The sequence below is a fragment of the Ictalurus punctatus genome, chromosome 1 (assembly GCF_001660625.3).
Source record: "Ictalurus punctatus breed USDA103 chromosome 1, Coco_2.0, whole genome shotgun sequence".
NCBI lineage: Eukaryota > Metazoa > Chordata > Actinopteri > Siluriformes > Ictaluridae > Ictalurus > Ictalurus punctatus.
Window position 1 is genome coordinate 7,334,176 of NC_030416.2, and position 24,349 is coordinate 7,358,524.

Genomic DNA, 24,349 nt, shown 5'->3' on the forward strand with positions numbered 1-24,349 from the left:
CATATAAGCATGTGTTTTGTTTGATTGATATATATATATATATATATATATATATATATATATATATATATATATATATATATATATATATATATCCATGAGAGCAGAGTAGGTTTGTGAATTTTTTTGAACAAAAATCAAAACAATAAAGACCATTTTTCAGCCACCTTTGTTCTTATTTATCAACGGTGCCAATATTAGTGGAGAGCACTGTACTACAAATACAACTAAACAAAACATCCATAGGGTTTCGCTTATGTGTAATTAATAACACCTCTATGAAGTGACTGTACAGATTTGGCAGTTTTTGGTAACAATTTACATTAAGGTTTAACATTATTTAACACATTCGTTTCACAAACCATGAACTTCAGCATTAATATACCGTATGCAACATTACCAAAAGTAACTTACACTTCAGCATTAATTGTTTTTAATAAACAAAATGAACAATGCCTGCATTCAAAGATTCATACCATAATAATACGAATAAGTAAAATTAAGCTCACAATGACCTATATAAATGACCACCTTAACATGTTTTTAATTAACCTTAATTTATACGGCCTTTATATGGATTTAATAATGGGTTGAATAAACATTCATCAGTGCAGGTGTATCAAAAACAATTTAAACAAAAGTCAATGTGTGTTACTTTCTTATTTTATTAACATGGTTTATTCATGCTGAAGTTTGTTTATGGAAAACTTATATGCCATAAATAATGGCATATTCCCAGTTTTTCTTCAGTTGCTTAAACCAGTGGTTTTCAAAGTGGGGGCCGCCAGGGGGCGCTCGGGTTGGCCTGAACAATTTGGTGTGAAAAATAAATACATGATTCTCACTCTCAGACAACCACACACACACACACACACACACACACAAACAATCAATTCCTCATGTAATGTAATGTAAAGATGAAAGAGGTCATTTTTAATTAAAAAAAAGGGGGAATATATTCAGAAGTCTGTATTTTTAATGTTTTAAAGACATTTAAAGACACCTTTTGCTAAAGGTGGGCTCGGTCAAATGTTAATGCCATTTGGAAAAGCTTGGGTTCTCAAACAGGCCCAGCAGGGTAGACTGTTACATGTCACCAAGTGTAGCAAGTGCAGTACCAGTTTCAATGTAATGAACTATCGCTAGAATCGCAAATTTACGTAGCAGACGCAGACAAGCAGAGCAATATGAACGGTGAAATGTCACAGGGTTGTTATAGTAAATATCATCCCTTATCCAGTGGTTGTTCCTGTTGTGGTGGTTCTAGGAGTGTTAACATTTCACTAGTCCTCCTTAAGCAACTGAGGGAGAAAAAAAAACTGTAGTCCCACCATGAAATGACTTCACACAATCTCAAGGACGCTTCTGTAATGGAAAAACTCTTTATTACTAAATCCTGTTTTCAAGTTTATTAAAACTGAGGTAGTGTTCTCCACAAAAGACGCTGACTCTGATGCATTTCTTTTTGAAGTAGCTCCCTCTAGTGGTCAAACATATCTGATGCACTCTTAGGAGTCTATTTCTGCCACTTAAGTGTTCAGTATTTTGCATATGAAAATGATTTCTAGATTAGTGGTAGTGGAGAAGCTTGTTGTAGGATTCTACATACAACCTTTAAAAGGTTCCTTTTGAGGTACAAGCTCAAGAAACCTTAAGGAGTCAAAGACTTTTTTCCCCCCCAAGAGTGTAGTGGTGTGCAAAGGTGTCCATTACTGGGCTAATATACACCTCTGGGGGAGAGAAAAAACAAAACAAAAAAAGACATTACAACCTTTTTTCCTGTATGCAAAATACAGAGGTCCAACTACTGAAACAAAGATGGCAAGATCTGCCCCAGAAATTGAATCCCAACAACAAATACAACATTCACAAAGCATCTGTTTTTATATAAAATGGTATGTAATACCAGAGTGTACATTAATCAGACTCACAACTCATGATTATCCAGTCCAACATCACAGGGATTTTAATGCCCACCTCTCCATTAAGGATTATTTTACAGCAGAAAAATATAACCATTCTAGTAGTCTTTAGTGACTCGCACTGCACATGTAGCAGCACCCCATTTCACTTTGCAACTTAAGCGACTGCAATTTACACAGTAATTTACTGCAAAGAATCAAGCAAAATCAAGTAAGTCTGACACCTTTTAAGCGTGGTTTGCGGGTTTTTGAGTTTTTTAACAAATGCCACAATAAGGCAGCAGGTCTCATAAAGGAAAGGCCGCAGTAGCACTGAAACATGTTCCTGCACTCTTTCTTTGCGTTTCTTTTCTTATTTGTTGGTGTGACCCTGAATAGGGGCCTATGGCAGGCCAGGTTCTGCGTACCACAGAACATCCTGCCACAGGCAGCGCAGACATAGCGTGTAGCCTCAGCATGCTGAACCTGATGGCGCAGCAGGTGCATGCGCTGCTGGAAGGCTCGGCCACACTGGCATCTGTGGAGGCGTGGCCCACGGTGCTGGTAGCGGTGGCGCACACCCAGTGAGAACTGGCGTGAAACAGCGCCACACTGACGGCATGAAAACACAGCTTTGGTGCGCCAACTCTGGCGCATGCGCTTCTGCAGGGCCAGCTCCTTGCTCTGGTTCACAAACATGGCCACTATTTTTAAAGGCGCCTGGGATGAAGGAAGGATCTGAGTAGATGGAGAAGACCTACAAATATCCAGGAAAGGAACACTGGATTCAGGTTGTTGACCTGTTTGGGATGGAATTGACTCGGGGCTACAGGCTTGAGATAGTAAAGGATGAGGTAAGTGGACTCCAAATGATGAGTGGTTCTGAGGCAAGACAATGCTCATAGTCAATGCTGCACTGCCTGTAGGAGTGTGGGCCACCACTTTGCTCTGCAATGGAGTTAAATCCTGCATTCGTGCACTTTTTCTTTGAGTAACTGTGGAAATGGATGTCATTTGTCCTTGGCCCTGGGAAGAAAGGAGGATCTGGGAAGAAGATGAAGGAGAAGAAGAAGATGAAGAAGAAGAGGAAGGAGAAGAAGGGGAAGAAGCTGATAAAGTAGAAGATGATGATAAAGAAGAAGAAGCTGATAAAGTAGAACTAGAAGAAGAAGGGGTCTGAGTCACCACATTGGCCTGCAACGGACTTAAAACCTGCACCTGTCCAATTTGATTCTGAGTAACTGCAGAAATGGGAGTCATCACTTGTCCTTGGTTTTCATTTAAGACTAAATGTGTCGCCGCCTTCTTCTCGGCAGAACTTGACCTAGTGGCCATGACTTGTACTGGAACCTTTTGGGTGCAAGAATTGGGTGGGTTGGGCAATGAGTGTGATGTGGACTTCAACACAGTTCCAAGATTCTTAGCTGTATTAATAACGTTGACTCTCTGACTGCTGTGGGGTTGCTTAGAAGACTCTGTAGCAGCAGGCGAGGGCACCAAATTCAGAAACGTGTGCAGTGGCTCTTTTGTTTTGTTTGAGTTGTTGGATGGGGATAATGATTCTCTGCGAAACCCCTTGGACATGCTACAAACATGCTGTAGGAAGACACTCTGTTTGGGAAATAGTTTCAGACACCTCACACATACATATTTGGCCAAAGGGTGCTTCTCTACTTGATGGTTCAGTAACTTTTCTTCAGTGATGAACACACTTCCACACAGAGAACATTTAAACAGCAAGCATGTGTACAGCTTCATAGACTTCTCTGTGATTGGATCTTTGCTAAGGCTAGTGCTGATCTGTAAGTCTTTATACAAACTGGTTGCAGGATTTGAATTCACAGAATCTACAGAGTCGAGTGATTTCTGGTTCGCGATTTCACAATGTTTCTGATAAGCATTCCAACTGGTGATTGTGCAATCTTCCTCCACAATGTCACAATTATAGTCTGCGGATGTGCAAGATATTGTATCAGAGTCATCCTGAGATGTGTATTCCAAGTTATCTGTGGGTGAAGAGTCAGTGTCCTCAGGGTCACGTCTCCGAATACTTTCCCCATCTCCTTTCACTACATCCTCCTGAACGGGTTTAAATTCATAAAGGTCATCCTCCACCTTAATATTATACTCCAACTGTGATGATCCCAACATAGGTGCACTAGAGTGCTGAGTGGTTCCTTGATCAGTCATAGTGACATTATTTCTGTGGTTTTGGATTTTCAACCATTTTTCTTGGCCGGCGTTATGTATACTTGACCTGCAAGTGTTAAGTGAAGGTACTTGTTTTGAGAGAGCTGTGTGATTTGCGAGGATTTGTCTGGAGAAGTAAGTATGATCAAGCAAGCCCCTGCACATCAACTCATGCTTCCATATCCGATCCTGTTCACTTTCAGTACCTTCTGGGTCCTTAGGGGATATCGGAGTGTCTGTTTTATTATCAAACACGTCCATGCTTTCAGTGCTGGAGTTTATAACTTGTTTTGCTGGAAGCATGGAATTTACAAGGCTTTGAATGGAAGAGTAAGTATGATCACGTACGCCTCTGCACACCGTCTGATCATCCACTGGGGTGTCCTGCTGCTCGCTTTTCATATACGAGTATTCAGGGGATGTTCTAGTGTCCGTTTCATTAATAAAAACAAGCACATTTTCACTGCTGGTGTACATAACAGCATTATTTGTAGTATCCCTGATAGAACTGCAAGTTTCTGTGGAGAAATAGGTGTGATCATGCAAGGTTCTGGTGACCATCTTGTTATCCTCTGGAGTCTCTGTAATGCTGTTTTCTTCTCTTTCCTCCATCTTTCCAACAACAACCTCCTCCTCTTCCTCCTTCACATACTTTATTTCCACCTCCTCGTTCTCAATTATGACCTCCTCCACCTCCTCGTCCAGAGGTTCCTCTTTTGGGGTCTCTGGGGTCTTGTCAGTTTCTGCAGTCCACTCCTTTGTTAGATGTCGCCCCATGTACACCTTGCAGCGTTTACAGAATATATGGTACTCGGGATGGGTAGTTTTCAGGTGCAAGGCCAGCGAGTTCATGTGGGAGAAGTTCGTCTGGCAGAAGTGGCAATACGCCTCATCTTTGTGCTTGATCAGATGCTCAGGCTGGTGGTCCAGAAAAGCAATGCGTCCCCTACACATGCAGCACACATCACCGCCGAATCCTCCCAAAACATCCTCGTCCTCACTGGAGGACTCCAGCTTTGGTACACGCAAGGTCACTGTGCACTAAAAAAACAAAAACAAACCATCACAACAAATCAATTAACATTATAAAGAGTTCTTAGTAATGAACTTAGATCATTCAACTTAATCTGCCTGTTTTCATAAAAAAAAAAATTTGCAACGGCATACATGTGGCATCCGTACAATATCAGCCAACGTGAGCACAAAATACGTTCATCGAGAAATATAAACATGAGAATTGCATTGCTCATGTTTATTCCCACTTTAACCAGCAACTTACTTCATTAACTGTGATTTCATCTCGCTGTAGTTCAGCACCAACTGCACGCGCCATCTCCTCACAGGCAATCTCCATGGCAACGGCACTCAGCAGCTGAAACACCATGGGAAGAGTTACTCATTTGTACTAGCACACTTCAACGAATACATACCAATTTAAAAATTATAATAATACATAAATAAAAACAGCAATTTATTCACTGGTTGAATATAATTATTTCTGGGCAAGTAATCAATTAATTGAATCATTCCAGTGACCTCCAAGAAGAAGGAAAGTCGGGAAAGTTGTACCTAAACCGACGAAGACATCCAAATTCAAGTAGTTTTGATGAGAGAAACGGCGCAGTCTGACAGAAGAATATTGGGCCAGCTACCGCATTTTTTTCAAACTTTTTTAGCAAGCTAACTAAACAAACTGCCATGAGGATTACGTCTTCAGCGCAGTTTGCTTTGAGGCACTGGTAAAGCTGCATTTTGGGAGACGGTTATACTGTACTCGCCCCCTCCCCTGTAATACATACTCTTTATCATGGCATATAATTTGTAGTCGCTGCGTTTATTTGTGATATAATCCTGTGTTGGGATGTGCGCAAGCGCAGGTCGTTCAATTAAACGAGACCGTGACGCCATTTCCTCTTAGTACTGCGCAGGCGCTGGTCCGTCAGTGAATTCAGTCCGTTTTTTCATAAGACTAAAATAACAGTTCCGTTTCCAAGTTTATTGTTTGCACAGCTTCACTCACGTGTATAACCTATATTTAAAGGATAAATAAACATTCGAATGATCTGTTTTTATGCATAAACAATTTAAATTAATTGTCTGTCACCCCAGTGTTGGAAAGTGACGTCATACAGCAGTACTTTGAAATTAAATATTGTTGTATTGCTTTTGTTACTGTGCCTTTAAGAATACTTTAGTAATATATATATATATGTATGTATATATATGTGTGTGTGTGTGTGTGTGTGTGTATTTTACTTGCTGTTTCCTGTGTATAATGCGGCAACCAAAGCCGTCTAGTGATCTGTGAAAAAGGAAGGGTGCAATTGGCAGTTTAGTTCTAGTTTTATGTTTATAGACCAAACTCGAGCCAATTTCCACCAATTTCCAGCCAACTATTAAAATATTAGGCACATTTCACATTTTGAAAACAGCACAAGTGAAGCATTTAAAGACTTTCAAGCATCTTCACGAGGAGAAAACTACAAGGTCTTATATATAATTTTATACACATTATATATATATATATATATATATATATATATATATATATATATATATATATATATATATATATATATATATGTTACACACAATTCTGCAGTGGTAACTGCGCATGAAAATGACGTCACCCGCACAAGGGCTCTATGTTTCAACCAATCACAAGCGTTACCCCGCCCACCAGGTGTAGTCCCGCCCACACCCCGGGGTTTAGGCTTCCTTCTCTGGCAGTTGCGTCCATGGCATTAAAAACAAGCGAATCGTTCACGCATTTCCACCCGAGTAACTGTGCGAGAAGCCGCTTAGTGTACTTATTTAGCTAGAGAAAATACAGTGTACGGTTAAAAAAAAAAAAAAAACCGGAAATACGTACATGGTGTGGGTTTGTAGTCAGGTCCAGTAAAGTTGGAATGACTTCATCCTTTAATAACTTTTCAAACCCTGTGAGCTGCTGTAATCCGAGCTGAACTGTGCCGAAGAGTTAGTGTATGTCTGAAATTCTCGGGGCGGGGGGAAATAAACACCGTCCACTTATGTCTAATATGTGAGTGTTTGGGCAGGATCTGCAAAGTGCCACTTTCTTGTCCACAGCCACAATATCAATTTTTGGACATTTTTTACTCCCCACGTTGAAAAAAATTACTGTTTAATAATAAAGTGACAATTATTAAATTAAACTGGCACAAAATCATAACCTGGCGTGATAGTCAAACAACAATCCGACCCTGTTTCCTTCGTATTCTGATTACGTTTATGGACCCGGAAACACGTCACAAAGTAAGGCTTGCTAGAGGATAGACCGAATTATCGATAGCGCGCACGGGCACACACACAGGCTTACTGCATTAGATACACTTTCCTATCTTGTATCTTTACTGCTCATTTTTTCAGGTACACCTACCATATAGGTCACTCTGTATGTGCACATTTACTGCACACAATCAGGGACCTCCAGTGACAATTTATTATTTGGGTGCCATTTGTGAGCTATTTTTAGCACAGCAGTGACCCTGATGACAGTTGCATCTTAGCAGGTGTTACTCTGCTATGCGTGTATCAAGCACAACAGATTTGCTGGGGTTTTTTTTTTTTTTTTGGTTGTTGTTCTTTTGTTTTTTTTTAAATAAGACTATTTCTGCAAGTTTATTAGATATAACTATATTGTTGTCACATTTGGTATACACTCACTAACCACTTCTTTAGGAACACCAGTACTCCTGTTCATTCATGCAATTATACCATCAGCCAATTATGTGGCAGCAGCAGCACAATGCATAAAACCATGCAGACCCAGGCCAAGAGCTTCCGTTACTGACCATATCAAACATCAACAGGGAAAAGAAATGATGTCAGTGACTGACTATGGCACGGTTGCTGGGGCCAAATGGGCTGATTTGAGTATTTCAGGCACAACTGTATCTAGAGTTTACACAGAATGGTATAGAAAAACAAAAACATCCAGTGAGTGGAATCCTTGTTGATTCGAGTGGTCAGAAGAGAATGGCCAGGCTGGTTTTGAGCTGAAAAGGTTACGATTACTCAAATAACTACACACAACACATCAAACCTTGAGGTGGATGGATTACAACAGGTTCCACTCGTGTCAGCCCAGAACAGGACTCTGAGGATTCAGATGGTAGGGTCAGAATTTGGCACCAACAGCATGAGTCCATGGACCCAACCTGCCCTGTTTCAACAGTTCAGGCTGGGGATGGGAATATAATGGGGGGGGGGGGATGTCTTCCTGACGCAAACTGGGCCCCTTAATACACATCGACCGCTATCTGAAGCCAGCCTATTTGAATATTGTTACTGATCACATGCATCCCAATATGGACACAATTTACCCATTTTTAATCGCTACATCCAGCCTAATGTTGCCGTTAAATGGATGACACTGTAAAATGGATATTTTTATTGTTTCTTTTTATTAAAAGTGGACTGTTGCTCAATCCAACAATGACATCAAGATGTTCAATACCTTCAGCATTGTTGACGCACCTGATACACTTATATTACAGTCATCTTAATCATTGCAATTGGTTAAACTTTCATGTTGTTTTATTAAACAATTTTGTTCCATACAAACTAATCTTACAACCTACTTTTAACATTTTTTTAAATTGACAGCAAATAAATAGGCAGCAAGGTGGCATTGCCACTTCACAGCTCCAGGGTCCCCAGTCTGATCCTGAGCTCCAGTTACTGTCTGTCTGTCTGGAGTTTCTGTACATGTTCTCCCTGTCTTTGTGGTATTTTTTTTCGAGGTTCTCCCTTTTCCTCATAGCTAATCCACTTACTTGACATGGTAAGATAAAATGCGTTAAAGCGTGTACATGATGCCCTGTGAGTTTATTCCCACCTTACATCCAGTGTACTGGGGAGGGGCTCTGGATCCACCATGACCCTGACCAGATTAGAGCAGTTGATGAAAATGAGTGCATACGAGCAAAAAAAAAAAATAATAATAATAAAATAAAAAGGTACTAACATCTCTTAAGGGATTGTTTCTTTAAAAAAAACGCAGTGCTTTTCCGAGTTCAGCTCTTGGCCCTAAACCACAGTCAGAAAGCTGGTAGAAGATTAACATTCGTAGCAAGCATGCTTGCTATAAGTCCCTGTTTAAGCTACAACAGAGAGTATGCAGCCTGTAGCTGTTGTCTGAACTTCAAGTGCTCCAGTGAAAAGTCAGCCCTGTTCTAGTTGAACACGCAGGACACTGCCTCTGTGTAGCAAAAGGTAACACTCTTTCAAAGCCTTAGTGCATGTGAAGTTGAGGGACTTTCTCCACAGCTTGTCTGGTTTACGACAGTAAGCGGCTGTATTCGGATAGCGCTGAGGACTTCTTTACCCCATCCCAAATTCTGGCAGCATAGTGGAACCTGTGCAGGTATAAACAAGCCACGTACATGAACATACATAACGTCCACTACATCAGAAGTTATTAAACCACCAATAAAAATAATGATATTAAAGAGAAAGTAGACTGCAGCAAAATTAGGTGCAAGTCATGACTACAAGTGAGGAGTACAGGCAACAGTTTCTATTAGCACTTAAACTGAAAATAGGGTGTCAATTATTTGTAAAATCCAAATATATAGCATAATATTTAGATAGACTTTTTCAATTCATACAGGAATTTCTCATATGGCAAAAAGCATTCAACTGCCCCAGTTACAAATTAAGAGAGAAATAACAAACAGTGCGTTTACATGGACAACAATAATCCACTCTTAACCCGATTAAGACGATAGTTTGATTAAGAAACTACCATGTAAACAGCAATTTTTAATTACCTTAATCTGATTAAGGTCATACTTGATGTAAGCACTAATCGAATTAAGACAGGTGGAGTACTCCTGTTTTAGTTGCATTATCGACGTGTATTACAGACATGTTCACAACATTTCACAACATTTTACGGCGAACAAGAGAGCTCGGCTGCGTCCCAAACTGCATATTTGCCTACCATAGGCCTACCGTGGGGAAAAATACATGTATCTCGGCTACTATATAGACGGTAAGTACACAGTTTGGGACGTAGCCCACGGCTTCAAGCAGTTGTCTATTTGAATGTACAGCATGACAAATAATTAACTTGCACTTAAAGCATTCGTAAAAAAATTAAATAAAAACACCCAAAACTGTATACGGTACCATAACGAAGACGAACTGTATGTCAATACGTGAAATTCTGGAGGGACGTCAGACGGCGTGGCGCGGTGACGCAATGACGTGTGCCGTTAATCTAATTATGTGCTATAACATGTAAAACGGGTACATGAAAGGAGTATTCTACAAGCGACTCATGTAAACACCTTAATCACATTATTATCTTACTCAGAGTAAGGTCAATAATTATATTACTGCTGTCCATGTAAACGTAGTCAGTGTCACAGTTGTTGGTAGTAGACTTCTGCACCCTGTTATAGGTATTTACAGAACTGAAAACTGCTGTGAGATTAAAATAACGAGGAAAATATAGACTAAGTGTATATTCTGAAAGTATTTGAAGGAATAAATAGTTACATTCAATTTCAATTTATTTGTATAGCGCTTTTTACAATAGACATTGTCTCAAAGCAGCTTTACAGAAATATGAACATGGTATACAGATATTAAAGATACGATTACATCGACGACTACATTTAAGCTGAACAGTAACTTCAGATTTTCACTTATCTTCACGAATCCTGTCATGACAGAAACCTAGAATTTTTATTCATGTTCGCTGTTTGATTGTCAAACTCGACTTGGCATACCAGTTTTTCTCAGTGAGGATGGTGTGGGAGAGCTGATTGCGGGACATGGCCAGGACTTGGCTACGCAGTTTGGTCACCAGAGAGGAAAAGCTCGGGTGGCCTTTGTAGCCAGGCAGCAGAGAGAAAAGAGGACCAGATCCAGATCCTGACATACAAACACAAACACACACTCATCAGTTAAATGTTTTCAGCACTGTGTCAGCAGCATTTTCTAGAACACAAGGTTAGAAAGCAGTTTTATCAATTTAGATCAAAAGAAAGGTTTTAGAGTTGTGAAAATTCTCATAAGAAACCATTCGTATGGCAATACAGATATTACTGCCTAATATGCACCCACGTTCTACAGTATATTCATGTGATGATGAATGATGAATTAACATAAAATTCAGACCTGCTCTTGTCAAAGCGTCATCTCCATCGTTCTCCAAAATGGGCAAAAGGAAGAGATTTACTTCATGTTCAAGGTAGTCCCGGTCCAGTCCAGGGAATATATTACAGTCCAACATGGATAGCATGCCTGAAAAGCAACACCACACATGTATCTTACATCCAAGACACAACTGCACATCCTGTACATGTAAAACTAATCCTTAAAAAAAAAAGTCCCGTAAAGTAAAAGTAAGTGAAAACAGAAACCGCTAAGTAAAATTGGGGCTAAATGTTAAAAGTGCTAAGAAGTACGCTTTATTCATAATGAAAAGATGCTTTCTGGATAAACCTTTATATTTCAGGTGGGAATGGGCCATCAGTTTGTCCACAACCATGTGCATATCTTTCAGGTTTCGGGGACAAAACTCCTCCCTTCTTGCTTTGTTCTGCAAAAAAACTACAAAACACGGTCACAACAAATGTGCAGGTTGGTCTTCACCAACTGATGCCAATATGTAAGCCTTAAATATCTGCATGCTCTTAATTACAACCTGATTAGAATATATTCTCCATCATTCTCCACGAAAAAAAGGTTAGATGTCTGGGTTAGGTATTTATTTATTTTAATTAATAGTTGCTTGGCAGACAAGTATGCTCAGTATTCTGGCAGTCACAGGCAGGATTATTTACTTCTCTGGTTCAACAACAGAAAGAATAGTCCATTATTTGGTATGTATACCGTTCTTTGCGGTCGTGCGATGAATCTCGGTGTTGTAACTCTGAATTGGCTTTTACTAGTCAGATTAATTAGCGTGCAGGGATGGCAGATGATCTTTTCAGAATCAGAAACCTGCATGTACGTGGAAGCACTGACAAAACCAAACAAAATAAAGTGGAGTGTAAAATTCGTCGAGAGAAAATAAAGATGCTGGAAAGACTCGAGTAATCTTTTACAAGTAATGTGAAAAGAGGACACCATAGCTCATAGCCAAATACTGACCAATGCATTTCTGACTTTTTGTCAATGGCACAAACACAACATTAGAAACATGCTTACAAAAGGATGCGTCGGTGTCCGAGTTATCCCCTACATGGGAATTTATATGAACATTTGTGACTATATTAATGCTAGCCAGTTAGCTGGTAATACTTCATTACATTATGTTAGCTAACTTTTTTTTTGGCCTAGTCAATTAGGTCTCTGGGCAAACAAAAGATGGGACTGGGCAGCTTTCACTTACCTGGTGGGCTAGCTAACTAATGTATGATCCCCGAGTTGAGTTAAATTGAACTTGCCCTCACTCAGACTTGTTCTTTAATCATTTACGTAGTGCACAATCAGTTTTATCCTAACAGCCCAAAACCTATTTTTATTGGCTGACAAAATGTGCTGCTGCATTCAAAATTATGAGAGCAAGGAGAGAAATTCAAGAGCAGTGGTTATGCTAGGCAATATAAGTTGATTGTTAAAAGACAGACAAGAGGCAATTTTGAAATGACTGCTGTTATTTCACTGCCAAAAGTCAAATCACAAAGCGCTAACACTGAAGTGAGCTTAGTAGAACTAGGCTTACTGAGGTGAGGATAGTATTCTGATCCATCATCTGGTCCTGATGAACCTCCACTGTCATGGCTGGCAGATGGAGTCGAAGGCTTCAGCATCTCAGCGGTTTGTAAAAACCTGATTAGCAATAGAAAACAATTCATATCAAATTTAGTGTTCATGGTATTTTCTCTATACAACATACAACAATAACCAATCGTCAAAAAGATACCACTTATATTTACCAATATTAACATACCAATAATTGTTTTTAGAGTGAGTGGAGCATGAATTTCCATAGGTCTATGTTTATGTGAAATATTTCTGTAAATGTTATTTATTTAAAATAAATAATAAAAACATTTAGAAATCTCGTAATAGGAAATCCACTTGTGACAATTTGGGTTAGATGGTGTAGATCATTGACCATTAACTATTTTTAATGGCATAACTGAAGCATTACACCATGTACACAAGCATTATGGCATGTCCTGAATAAAGATGACTTCTTACTAGAGGATGGACGCAACCATGTGGATTTTTGCAGATAACCGATAGTTCAGGCAACCGGTTATGGGTGCAGATTAATCGGCAAAACCGATCAATCAGTCGACCTGTACTTCTTACCTGTAGAGGTTGATGTCTGTAAACCAGTCCTGAACCACGATTACAACATGGCACACAGTGAAGAGAAAAGCAGCTATCTGTAGAGACTAAAGACACAACAGGAGACAATGAGAGTTAAGAAACAATTTTCCACACTGCTCATACATGTGCTTTAAATATGTCCAAATGAAAATAGTTACTAAGGCTTTTGTATACAGCTTAAGACATATTACTTTAAGAAATATTTCAAACTTTTTGCAGAACCCAAGCAAGTACAACTGAGAAACAGGATAAAATAAATGACTAAAAGAAAAGCTGATATTATAATACCATACTAGGTGATATGAAGGATATTTTAATCTTTTACTAAAGCTTTCACAGAAGTTAAACACACACTTGGATGTGAACTACATTTTAATGGACTAGATTTAGTACATTTCTTTTTTGAGCACCTTTTCATTATTAATAAAGCATACTTCCTAGTTGTTACAGACTGACCTGCATCTCCACATACGTGTGTGGCAGGTTATACTCTGGTGGCAGCTTGCGGTCATTATTGATGAGATGATCCAAGATTGAAGGACTCAGAATTGGCTGGAAACAAGCCCAAGCAACAATAACATCAGCAAAATAATTTCAATAACATCAGCCAATCACGTGGCAGCAGTGCAAAAAAAATAAATACTCCAAAAAAATCATGCAGTTAAAAGGTCAAATGTTCACATTAAACATCAGAATGGGGGACGACGACGACAACAGAAGAACATTCAGTGAGCGGAAGTTCTTTCTGCATTTCTTATCAGAGAATGGCCAGACTGATTTGAGCTGACAGGAAGTCTATGGCAACTCAAATAACCATTCTTTACAACTATAGCAAGCAAAAAAGCATCTTGAAGACGGGTTACAACAGCAAAAGACCACATCAGGTTCCATTTCGGTCAGCCAAGAACAGGAATCTGAGGCTACAGAGGGTATCTGCATGATTTTATGCACTGCACTCCTACATAATGACTGGTTAAGTGCATGAATAAGAAGGCGTACAGATGTTCCTATTAAAGTGGCCAGTGGGTCTAGTTGAGGCTATCTAACTGTTTAAAGCAATAAGGGAGATGTATAAAAATATATTTAGTCATCCTGGCCATCAGAGAGGCTTTAATTCTCAGGACAAAATGAAGCTACTGTTACATGCCATAAAACTGGTAGCAGTTAATCAAGGTGATAAATGTGACAAATGCTAAATGTAGGATGACATTTCACTACACGTTTAACTCCAACCTTGGGCTTGGAGTAACCACATTTGGAAAGTTCCTAAGGTTTGTCCAAAAAGACACTAGATTTGTCATTGGCTACGTTAAGTTAGCAACACTGGTCTGTACTGACAGCTATATAAAAGACAGACTAAGCTCCGCCTCACCCTAGCAAAAAGAAAATGCAGCGGGAGAGGGAACGCGGGGTTTTTCATAAAAAATAAAATACACCCAAATGATTGCCCTGTCTGCGTTTTTTTTTTCTTGAAAACAATTTGTGCACCCTTCCGATCTCTCCGCATCCCCCGGGTTGAGAACCACTGGCGTGTGGAGAAAATCCATGCTTTTCCTTTTTTCTGATTCTGCTGTACTATAGAGCACCACAGACCAGCTGAATAAATGATGCAGCTATAATTGTGAGTGTGTGGATGTATACTGAAAATTGTTTGTGTGTGTGTGAACAGTCTGAACGAAAAGAAATGATATTGTACTGGAAATCACAAATCCCACTTCATGCATACGAGTCAAACAAGGTTACTGAGCTTTGAAGATTTTCTGCATTATGTAAAGACCCCAGAATGAACTGAATGTTTGGTAATTATAATCAGAACTGATGCTGGTAAAAAATTTAAGTCAGTGAAAGTGTGTTTTTAAAAAAAAAAAAAAAAAGTATTATACCGTATAATATTTCTATGACAGTTTTTTGACATGGACATTTTTGTCCTTTATGAACCTGAGTGATACGTGTTTTTTGTTTGTTTGTTAAATCTGACACTGCATAAAAAATGTGAATGCATCAAAATTAATATTGTTGTTCATCACTGACATATCAAAGACTGTAATAATCAAAGAAAAAAAATTTCACTTAGCATTTATTGTAGAGAAAATAATTACTATTTTTCTTTTTTCCATAAAAAACATCTGTGCATTATGTAAACAAACCAGCATTTAAAGGGTTAAAATTCTGAAAATGAATGAACATTTGGTCATTATGATTAGAACTGATTCTGGTTTTAAAAAAAAAAAAAAAAAAAAAACAAACAAACAAACAAAAAAAAATTTTTCATTGGCGCACATGGGATAAACTGGGTGTGTTAGAGCAGAAAACTTTTTTTTTTTTTTTTTTTTTTTTTTTTTTTTTTTTTAAGTTGAAAAGGGGGTTCACCTGGACAAGGGTTTGAAACTTCTGATCAAACTTGATATTAACGCAGAACTAATAAAGCCACTCAGGAAGACAGAACACAGCAGTATCGGCAATGGACAATGAGAACAACTCCGAGAACAAAAAGCAGAGAGTCTCAGATTAACCTGTGTGTCCAGGAAGATGACTCTCTCTTGTGTAATGTAGAAGTCGATTCCACTGGTTTGGTTGCCCCCTCTCTCTTTGATTTCCTGCGTCTGGGCCCTGAACACGTATGCCCTGCACAGCACAAGGCACCAATTACACCGTTAGACATAAGGAACTGTATTTTCAATGTCACCAGTATGATCAATAACTCCATTTCTAATGATCAGGTTTTGAGAAAGGATACTGAACGAGACAAAAATATGTGCACTGGTGTTGCTGCATTATAGTACAGCACAGATGAGCTCAGAATGGGTTGTTGGGACAATATGGGACATTGACTACGTTTACATCAATATTCCGATATTCCAATATAATTAATATTGAGTCATGTAAAACGCCCTAATCTGATTGCCCAATTCAGATTAAGACAATATTCTGATTCCCACCCTTGGAATATGTCTGTTTTTAATCGGAAATTTGTTGCATTCAAACACCTTATTCAGAAAATCCACTGAAAGGAGATATACGCACGTGCTCAGTCCACAAGCATTTTTGGTCGCACCAATCACAGAAAAAACTCTGCCAAATCCTGTACGGACTGATTAATCATATTAAATATAATTATTAGCTAAATTTGTTTTGGTTCCTTCAAAACAGGTATTGACAGAGGCTGCTCTAACTGTAAACAGACTGCACACACGACTCATGTCTGAACACGTTGCCATGCTTATTTTCGGAAGGAAAAAAAGGCAGCAAGTCTAAATTTGGTGACACCGAAATATGTGTTCGTTGAAGTTATACTGTACTTCAGCAGTGGATTTAAAAAATAAAAAATCATTTAAGGTATAATTGTTCACATTAGAACAATTCCTTACATCGTGCAACCCTTATTATACTGTATCACTGCATCTAATGGCCTTTCATCTACTATATTTATTCAAGAACTCCCCAGCGATAGATATATGTTTGTTATTCACTTAAACTTAAAATACAATATTCAGAATTGTTATCACCTTCATTAGGCGGTCAACGTCAATTCTATACCTAGCCGTATAATCCTATCATTTGAACACCAGTCACACAGTAAAGAACCATGGTGTACCCATTTACCTTTGGTCTTCTTCGGGCATGTTGGCTGAGAGAAGAGACATGATGGTGGACTTTCCCATCCCCTGGAGCCCTAGGACACCCACAACCAGCATGTCAGTCTGGTCCCGCAGATACTAAGACAGAGAGGCACACAGCTAGCAATGAAGCTACATATAGATATGAATGGATGTCTGTTTAAAATTTAAAGTCTTTCAGACCTTATTAGAAACAAAACAGTTCCAGCTAATACAAGGTTAATGGACTCTTACCTCCATAGCGCTGTCACACCAATTCATCTGGTCATCCACTAGTTTAATGCTGTGCTTCATTTTCTCAGGAGGGAGGAGCTTTGTCTGCCCAATAACAGCTGGCAATGAAAAATGAATGCAAATATTAATGGGATTTGTAATGTGACGTGCAGGAAAACACACAGCATGTCTATAACAGAACAAGAAGCCCCCTTGTGTGAGTTGTGACTGACAGAAGAAAAAAAAAAAAGGCATCTGAGAACAACTCACGATCAACAGCACAGGTGGATGTAGTCGAAGCCATTCCGCGATTCTGGATCTGATACACAGGCTGTGTTGGACGTTGACCTTCCCTCTCCAGCTTAGCTGCTCCGGAGCCAGAAACTGGAGGAGCAGCGTCTTGTGTGCTGCCCGGTTTGCCTCCTTCATCTCTGGCTTTTATCAGCATAATTGGCTTCTCTAACGGAGCACCACTGACAGCAGCACTCGGCTTCGCCTGAAAGAGCACGTGCTCATCATCAAAAAAAGAACGATGGACGATGAGAAAGGTTGAGGTTGATAACAGCCAGATTAACATACGGAGGGGAAAATAAAACAGGAATAGTCAAGAGATAATAAATTCCCCAAACAATATCACAAGCAGATTTTATAATGAATGTGTTACATTGTGACATATGGCATTCTGGGCAGAATCACCATACTGCAATGAATAAAATTTATTTATTTGCGGTTATCTTCTTTATATAGAAAACCATTAGTTACAAGATGACTTAAGTTGTTCATCAGTTCTAAGATGCTGTGCAAGCACTTAATACTCACAAGATTCTAAGCTTGAATAAAAACACAACCAAACTCATCCACGTGCTGCTCAGAGTGGCACTTTATTGCAGCAGCAAAAAAATGTTTAAATATGTGTCATTGGGATTGACTGCATTTGATGGCAGAGTATGGTATTTTGTGCTTAATTAGAGAGAGGTGGTGCATAAAAAGAGGATGGTGCATGTCATTTTGTTTGGGAGACCACGAGGTAAGGACTGCTTGAACTCTAGATATTGGAGCAAATCATGAAGAGATGCGTTTGATGGATTTGCGTATCAAATCGTGCATCAATTATGTGGCACTCAATTCTATCCTGTTGCTCAATCTCTCAGATTTAGTCATTGCCAATTTCTAACCAATTATCAAAGCTTCCCCATGATCATAAGAGATACCACAGACGCGGACACGTGCAGTCATTTTCAAATTGACGCTCGCATACTTTCAGTCTGGTAAACAGCGGGAGACGCAAACAAGGGGGTTGTTCTCACCCAAAGAGCTGGACAGGTATACTATCTTGGCATCATTTGGATTCAAACATGTGACAGCCACATGATAAAAACAAATAAAACCAGCAGGATTTTAACAACTCTCTTGGTGACCACTCACACTACGTAGCCTGACATGGCACAACATGGGTGCTCAAATGTGACCCATATGAACATTTCACCTGCCAACATTTTCCCCATTTCCACATCTGCTCCCTGTCTCGGAAGGATAATGAAGATGCATCATAGATCAACACCACAGCACAAGCCCCCTGTCTGCTGTGCATTTTGTCTATATGTCATGCTCTTTTAGTGTCATGTGGCTGACTTGACTTTGCCTCGCACAGTCATGCAAATTCTGGAAAACTCCATTCACGTTTGTGAGAAGGCTTTGTGAGGCTGCTCACACTGCAAGACATGCAAATAAATGTTCTCATCTCGAAATGAATCCGATCCCCTAACAGCTCAATCGGAGATCATTTGGACAATTAATCCGGCACCACTTTTCCCAGCATGACGTGCGTCCAATAACGTCTGATGGGAGTTCTTTGTGCGATAAGCAAACTGTGTAATTTCATCTAGACTGCCAAAATGACTTCCGATGACCCTGATCACGTCAAATAACAGGACTGAAAAGCACGGTGCGTACTTCCACCTCACAGCTCTCAGGTCCCTGGTTCGAGCCTCGGCTCGGGATACCGTCTGTGTGGAACTTCACATGTTCTCGTGTTGAAAACGTGGGTTTCCTCCACCTTCCAAAAAACAAGTCAGTATGAGGACTGGCTATGCTAAGTTCTCCCTATGTGTGAATGAGTAAGTGAATGTATGTGCTCGTGGTGCATTGCACCAGACCGGTATCCCATGCCCAGGATAGGATCTGGACCCTGAACAGGATAATACACTTACTGTGATGAATATCAATACATACATAGGAAAGTCAATAACAAACACTGCCCAAAAAGCAATACTACCCTAGGTAGTGATGTCACTTACATGTTTCCCCCAGACTCACCCTTTCTCCCGGTGGTTTGGCCAGAATAATTGGAGTTTTCTGAAGAAGTGGGCCAGATGGCTCCTCGCTTCCATCCTAAAACACCATGGAGGGAAAAACAGCTTATTGCATTTAATATAACGCTCTGATCTAATGCTTGACCAAACAATAATAACCCTACCCTCCTCTCCCGTGGGCCGTAGTCTCTATCCCGACTCGGTCCGGAGAGATTTTGTCCAGGTGGTCCAGGTTCCCTGTCTCTCCGTCTTCGTCTCCTCCGTCCCTGTCCGTACATTCCAGGCTGGCTGTGCCCAGACTCCGACATCTTACTACGTTACCTTACAAACTGACAGAAATATAGCGTGATGAATTTGTCAGTCGCACGAGACTAATATACAAAACAACGAAACCCTAATTTAAATGTCAAGACAGTTACTTACTTGACAGGAAGTCCACACGTCTTCTTGTTCTCTGTATAGCTAGCCTACATAGGCTGTGCAATGTTGTTTACGTTGTGCTCTTTAGTGTTATTTAAGTTGCAACGGCTGGCAGTCAGCTCGTGCTATTTTTGCGGACCACTAATGCTAACAAAAATGAAGCGGAAAATGGTCACAATTCAGTTCAGACATTTTATTATAAACTTACAGCTTATTTAAGTAGTAATGGTTTGTTTATTTAAAGCAGAGTCTTTGGGATGCTGACTAGCACGCTGACTGACCTAGCCTGCGCAACGTTTTCCTGATCCGGGTAAAACATGAAGCACCAAAATAAAGAGATGGTCGTGAGGGAACATCGGCTGAGTGTTTTAGGTTCCGGAGGGAACATTTAGTTCTGACAGGATCTTAATTATTTACATTAAACATGTTGGTATGTGGATTGGCTATAAAAAAAATTCTGAGTGTGTGTGTGTGTGTGTGTATAACTGCCCTAAAGAATGAATAGATACACTGGTATAAAGTTGGCTTGACGTTGGACGTTCTCAAATTAAGGGACCGTCTCTAAAGTTACATACGGCATCATTTCAAGAGAATGACTTACAGTTACAAAAAAACCAACTGTAAAGTGTTCATGAAGGTGTCAGCTATGATACACACCTTTTAGATTTTTAATATTTAATCAAATAAACTATCAAATCATATGTAAAAATTTGCCATGTATTTCACTACCAAATGGGCTCATACACAAAATATACCATAATTTAAAGCTCAATAGCATTTGAAGAGAATGAATCATAAAACCAGGTCTAAAGTGTTCATGTAGGTATCAGCTACAATGCACACCTTTTAGATTTTTGATATTTAACCCTACAATGCATGAAAAAAAAAAAAAAGATTCGTATTGGTATTAATGGTTTTCTTCGAAAAATAGATGTCCTATTAATAAAATAATTCAAAGAACTGATGATATGCAAATGTTTTAATATTTCAAACATGTTTATTTGTTTTCTGTATTTTATGTCTGTCAGCTGGCCACCAGATAACTGCCTTGTTGACTCAACTGACATTTTTGGTAATTGAGCGCAATTTTTTTTTTTGAAAACTGTTTATGGAACTGCGGACAGATTTCTGCCACCAGCAGATTAAATAAATAAATAAATCTGGCCATGGTGCCTACTGCAGTCTGCTAACAGCATGCAACTCTTAATTGACTCTTGAGCCCATCCCCCATTTTTACATATGATTCAATAGTTTATTTTATTAAATTTCAAAAATCTAAAAGGTGGCCATTGTAGCTGACACCGACATGAACACTTTACAGTTGTTTTATGACTGTAAGTCACTCTCTTCAAATGATATTGAAGTTAGAAACGTGTATACCAATGTCGTTTGTAACTTTAGAGACGGTCCCTTAATTTGAGAACGTCCAAATACAGTAACAGCTTCTTTATTAGTGCTTGGGTCATACAAGCATGCTGCAAATCTTCAAATAAAAAATAAAACAAAAACACAGTTGCTGTTTAGGGAATTATAAGAGTAATCTCATAGAATGCAAGGTCTGTAATATCAGTCTGATAGTTTGAACTTACACTATATGGCCAAAAGTATGTGGGCACCTGACCATCACACCCATATGTGGGCCTTCCCGAAACTGTTGCCATAAAGTTTAAAGTTTAAATAAAACAGGCTGATTGGCATGTCCAAAGTGTCCGTAGTGTATGAATGGGTGTATGAATGTGATTGTGCCCTGCGATGAATTGGCACCCCGTCCAGGGTGTACCCCCCACTGGGATAGGCTCCAGGTTCCCCTTGACCCTGAAGAATAAGCAGTATAGAAGATGGATGCTTACACATCATCCTCATGTGATCTCAGGGAGGTTTTCCTTGTCACGCTCACCTCTAGCTCACACGTTAGGGATCTAAATTGAAATTTATATCCAGATTTCTGTACAGCCACTTTGTGACAGTGTCTATTGTTAAAATCATTATAGCAGTAAAAGTGAAATTGAAATTTACAAATGTACTAAAATGTTAAACTGATTTAGCAAAAGAAAAAAAGGACCAATGGGGTGGGGTGGGGGGTGGGGGTCCTTTAGTCTTTTTCAGTGTAAACTTAGTGTCCAAACACATTTTATGTATGAAATCAATCATGTATGGCCAACACAGACAGTTACAAAACTACACTATATAACGTGTGTGTATATGTTATGGCTGATCATTGTACTGATCAGCCATAATTCAATTCAATTCAATTTTATTTGTATAGCACTTTTTACAATGGACATTGTCTCAAAGCAGCTTTACAGAAACATATAATCACAGTATACAGATTTTAAATGTGCGAATTTATCTCTTAACATAACTTTACATGAATAACAGATTTTCTCTTTACAATGGCACCTGTCAAGGTGACAGTCAGTTCTCGAAGTTGATGTGTTATAAGCAGGAAAAATGGGCAAGCGTAAGGATCTGAGCGACTTTGACAAGGGCCACATTGTGATGGTTAGATGACTGGGTCAGAACATCTCCAAAACGGTAGGCGAAGGCTAGCCTGTCTGGTCCGATATGGCAGAAGAGCCTACTATGGGCATGTGTTCATCAGAACTGGACCATGGAGTAATGGAAGAAGGTGGCCTGGTCTGATGAATCACTTTTCTTTTTTTTTTTTTTTTTTACACATCGTGGAAAGCTGGGTGCATGTGCATCGCTTACCTGGAGAAGAGATGGCAGGAATCTGGCAATGTTCTGCTGGGAAGCTTTGGGTCCTGGCATTCATGTGAATTGTTACTTTGACACGTACCACCTACCTAAACACTGCTGCAGACCAAGTACACCCCTTCATGGCAACGGTGTTCCCTAATAGCAGTGGCCTCTTTCAGCAGGATAATACACCCTGCCACACTACAAAAAATGTTCAGGAATGGTTTGAGGAACACAACAAGATGTGAGATCAAGGTGTTGACTTGGCCTTCCAGTTTCAATCCGATCAAGCACCTGTGGGATGTGCTGGACAAACATGTTCAATCCAGGTGTATTAGAAAATTACTCAATACTGTAAGGCACTGAAGAGAAATATGAAATTGTATGCTGAAAACCATGATACACTGGAAAACATCATATTGGTTTGTATGGATATAAAATCCTTCCTACTGTTCTACATGAGCCTTCCTTCACTATTAAAGTGAACGTGCCCGAGGTTATCAGGTTTGTTTTTCCTTTCTCCTCAAAGACGATATACGAGTAACCATGGTAACTGAGATCTTTTCAGAACGGGACAGGTTAATGTTCACAAATTGGACTACGGTTACAGGCTAGTGTATTCTCCTATTGTTCATCAGATGCTTAAACTCATGGAGCTTTGCAGGTTTCTCACAGTGTAGAAAAATACAACAAACAGGTATGGCTGCAAAACATTTATATATATAAAAAATAAAAGAGTCCCATTTTTCCAACAGGTCACTTATTTCCATTCATCATTCAAGGAACAAAAGAAATCTATATGATCATTATGGAGGCAGTTAACACAATCTCAAAATTTCTTCCTTCATCACAATCTACTACAAGAATTTACTCCATAGAAAGGCTTGTGAACTTTTAATAGCCTAAAAACAATTATGTATTTTATGTTTGAGAAATCTTAAAATGAGATATTACACCTGGATTTCCTGTTTATTAACTATTCGCTTCATTTTTCACCAAAATCAACACCAATTCACACCACATTATATCTAATGGTCTAACTTGTATAGAATTCTAACACAGGGTTAGAAGATCTTCAACGCCAACATAGCAGTTCCCTCAGAACGGATTCTTTTTTTTTCTTTTCTTCTAACTTTATTAGTAGAGTACCTTTTTTAAAACTTACATCGGTGAGGAGTAATTGAATGTTCTTGAAGGAATATAATATACCAATTTAACTTAAATGATCGACGATTCCTACGTTTCGTTCCCATGCTTCCATCCTCCCAATATATGTTCATGAATGCTTCTTTCACTTTCTGCGTTCCAGTTTATCGTCTTTTCTGCAGGTGAACTGTTTTTTAAAAAATAAATAAATAATTTTAAAAAAGTTCTCTGAAAGGCTGCTTTAGCTAAAAATAAAAATAATAAAATAAATAAACAAATAAAAAAAAGCAGAAACACATAATCTTCAGGCACCTCCCATAAGTATTGCCGTAGCAATACGACCAAACCGTTGATGTTGGCACTTCGGCTGCATTCTAAACATCAACCAGTGCTGTTTAATGGAAAAAAACCCCTAATTTTCATCTTAAAGTGAGACGGATTAAAGATGACATACAGACTTTTAATAGCTTTTAATAATAATAATAATAATAATAATAATAATAATAATAATAATAAAAAAGCAAACATG

General features: G+C 39.0%; 2 protein-coding genes across 6 annotated transcripts; both read right to left on the reverse strand.

Annotated features, from left to right (window-relative positions):
* Nucleotides 1–1,860: 1,860 nt before the first annotated feature.
* si:dkey-79d12.4 (serine-rich adhesin for platelets) lies at nt 1,861–8,387 on the reverse strand. Of its 4 annotated transcripts, XM_017467708.3 has the most exons (4): nt 6,964–8,387; nt 6,348–6,393; nt 5,371–5,463; nt 1,861–5,132 (listed from the first exon to the last, which is right to left on the reverse strand). In XM_017467708.3, the coding sequence occupies exons 3-4, from the start codon at nt 5,443–5,445 to the stop codon at nt 2,130–2,132; spliced, it is 3,078 nt and encodes a 1,025-aa protein (XP_017323197.1). In that variant the 5' UTR covers nt 5,446–5,463; nt 6,348–6,393; nt 6,964–8,387; the 3' UTR covers nt 1,861–2,129. The 4 variants fall into 4 exon arrangements, with proteins under 4 accessions (XP_017323197.1, XP_017323205.1, XP_017323214.1 ...); XM_017467716.3 differs by lacking the exon at nt 6,348–6,393; XM_017467725.2 differs by lacking the exons at nt 6,348–6,393; nt 6,964–8,387 and adding an exon at nt 5,891–6,316.
* A 112-nt stretch (nt 8,388–8,499) lies between these two features.
* Nucleotides 8,500–20,292, reverse strand: smg9 (SMG9 nonsense mediated mRNA decay factor). 2 transcript variants are annotated; one of them, XM_017467737.2, is made up of 14 exons: nt 19,978–20,292; nt 19,719–19,883; nt 19,559–19,633; nt 17,513–17,738; nt 17,264–17,361; nt 17,016–17,128; nt 15,926–16,037; nt 13,869–13,964; nt 13,392–13,477; nt 12,796–12,902; nt 11,571–11,678; nt 11,244–11,369; nt 10,853–10,997; nt 8,500–9,472 (listed from the first exon to the last, which is right to left on the reverse strand). In XM_017467737.2, exons 2-14 carry the CDS (start codon nt 19,860–19,862, stop codon nt 9,394–9,396), a joined length of 1,515 nt encoding a protein of 504 aa, XP_017323226.1. In that variant the 5' UTR covers nt 19,863–19,883; nt 19,978–20,292; the 3' UTR covers nt 8,500–9,393. The 2 variants fall into 2 exon arrangements, with proteins under 2 accessions (XP_017323226.1, XP_053535968.1); XM_053679993.1 differs by lacking the exons at nt 19,719–19,883; nt 19,978–20,292 and having other exon boundaries at nt 19,540–19,607.
* Nucleotides 20,293–24,349: the final 4,057 nt, after the last annotated feature.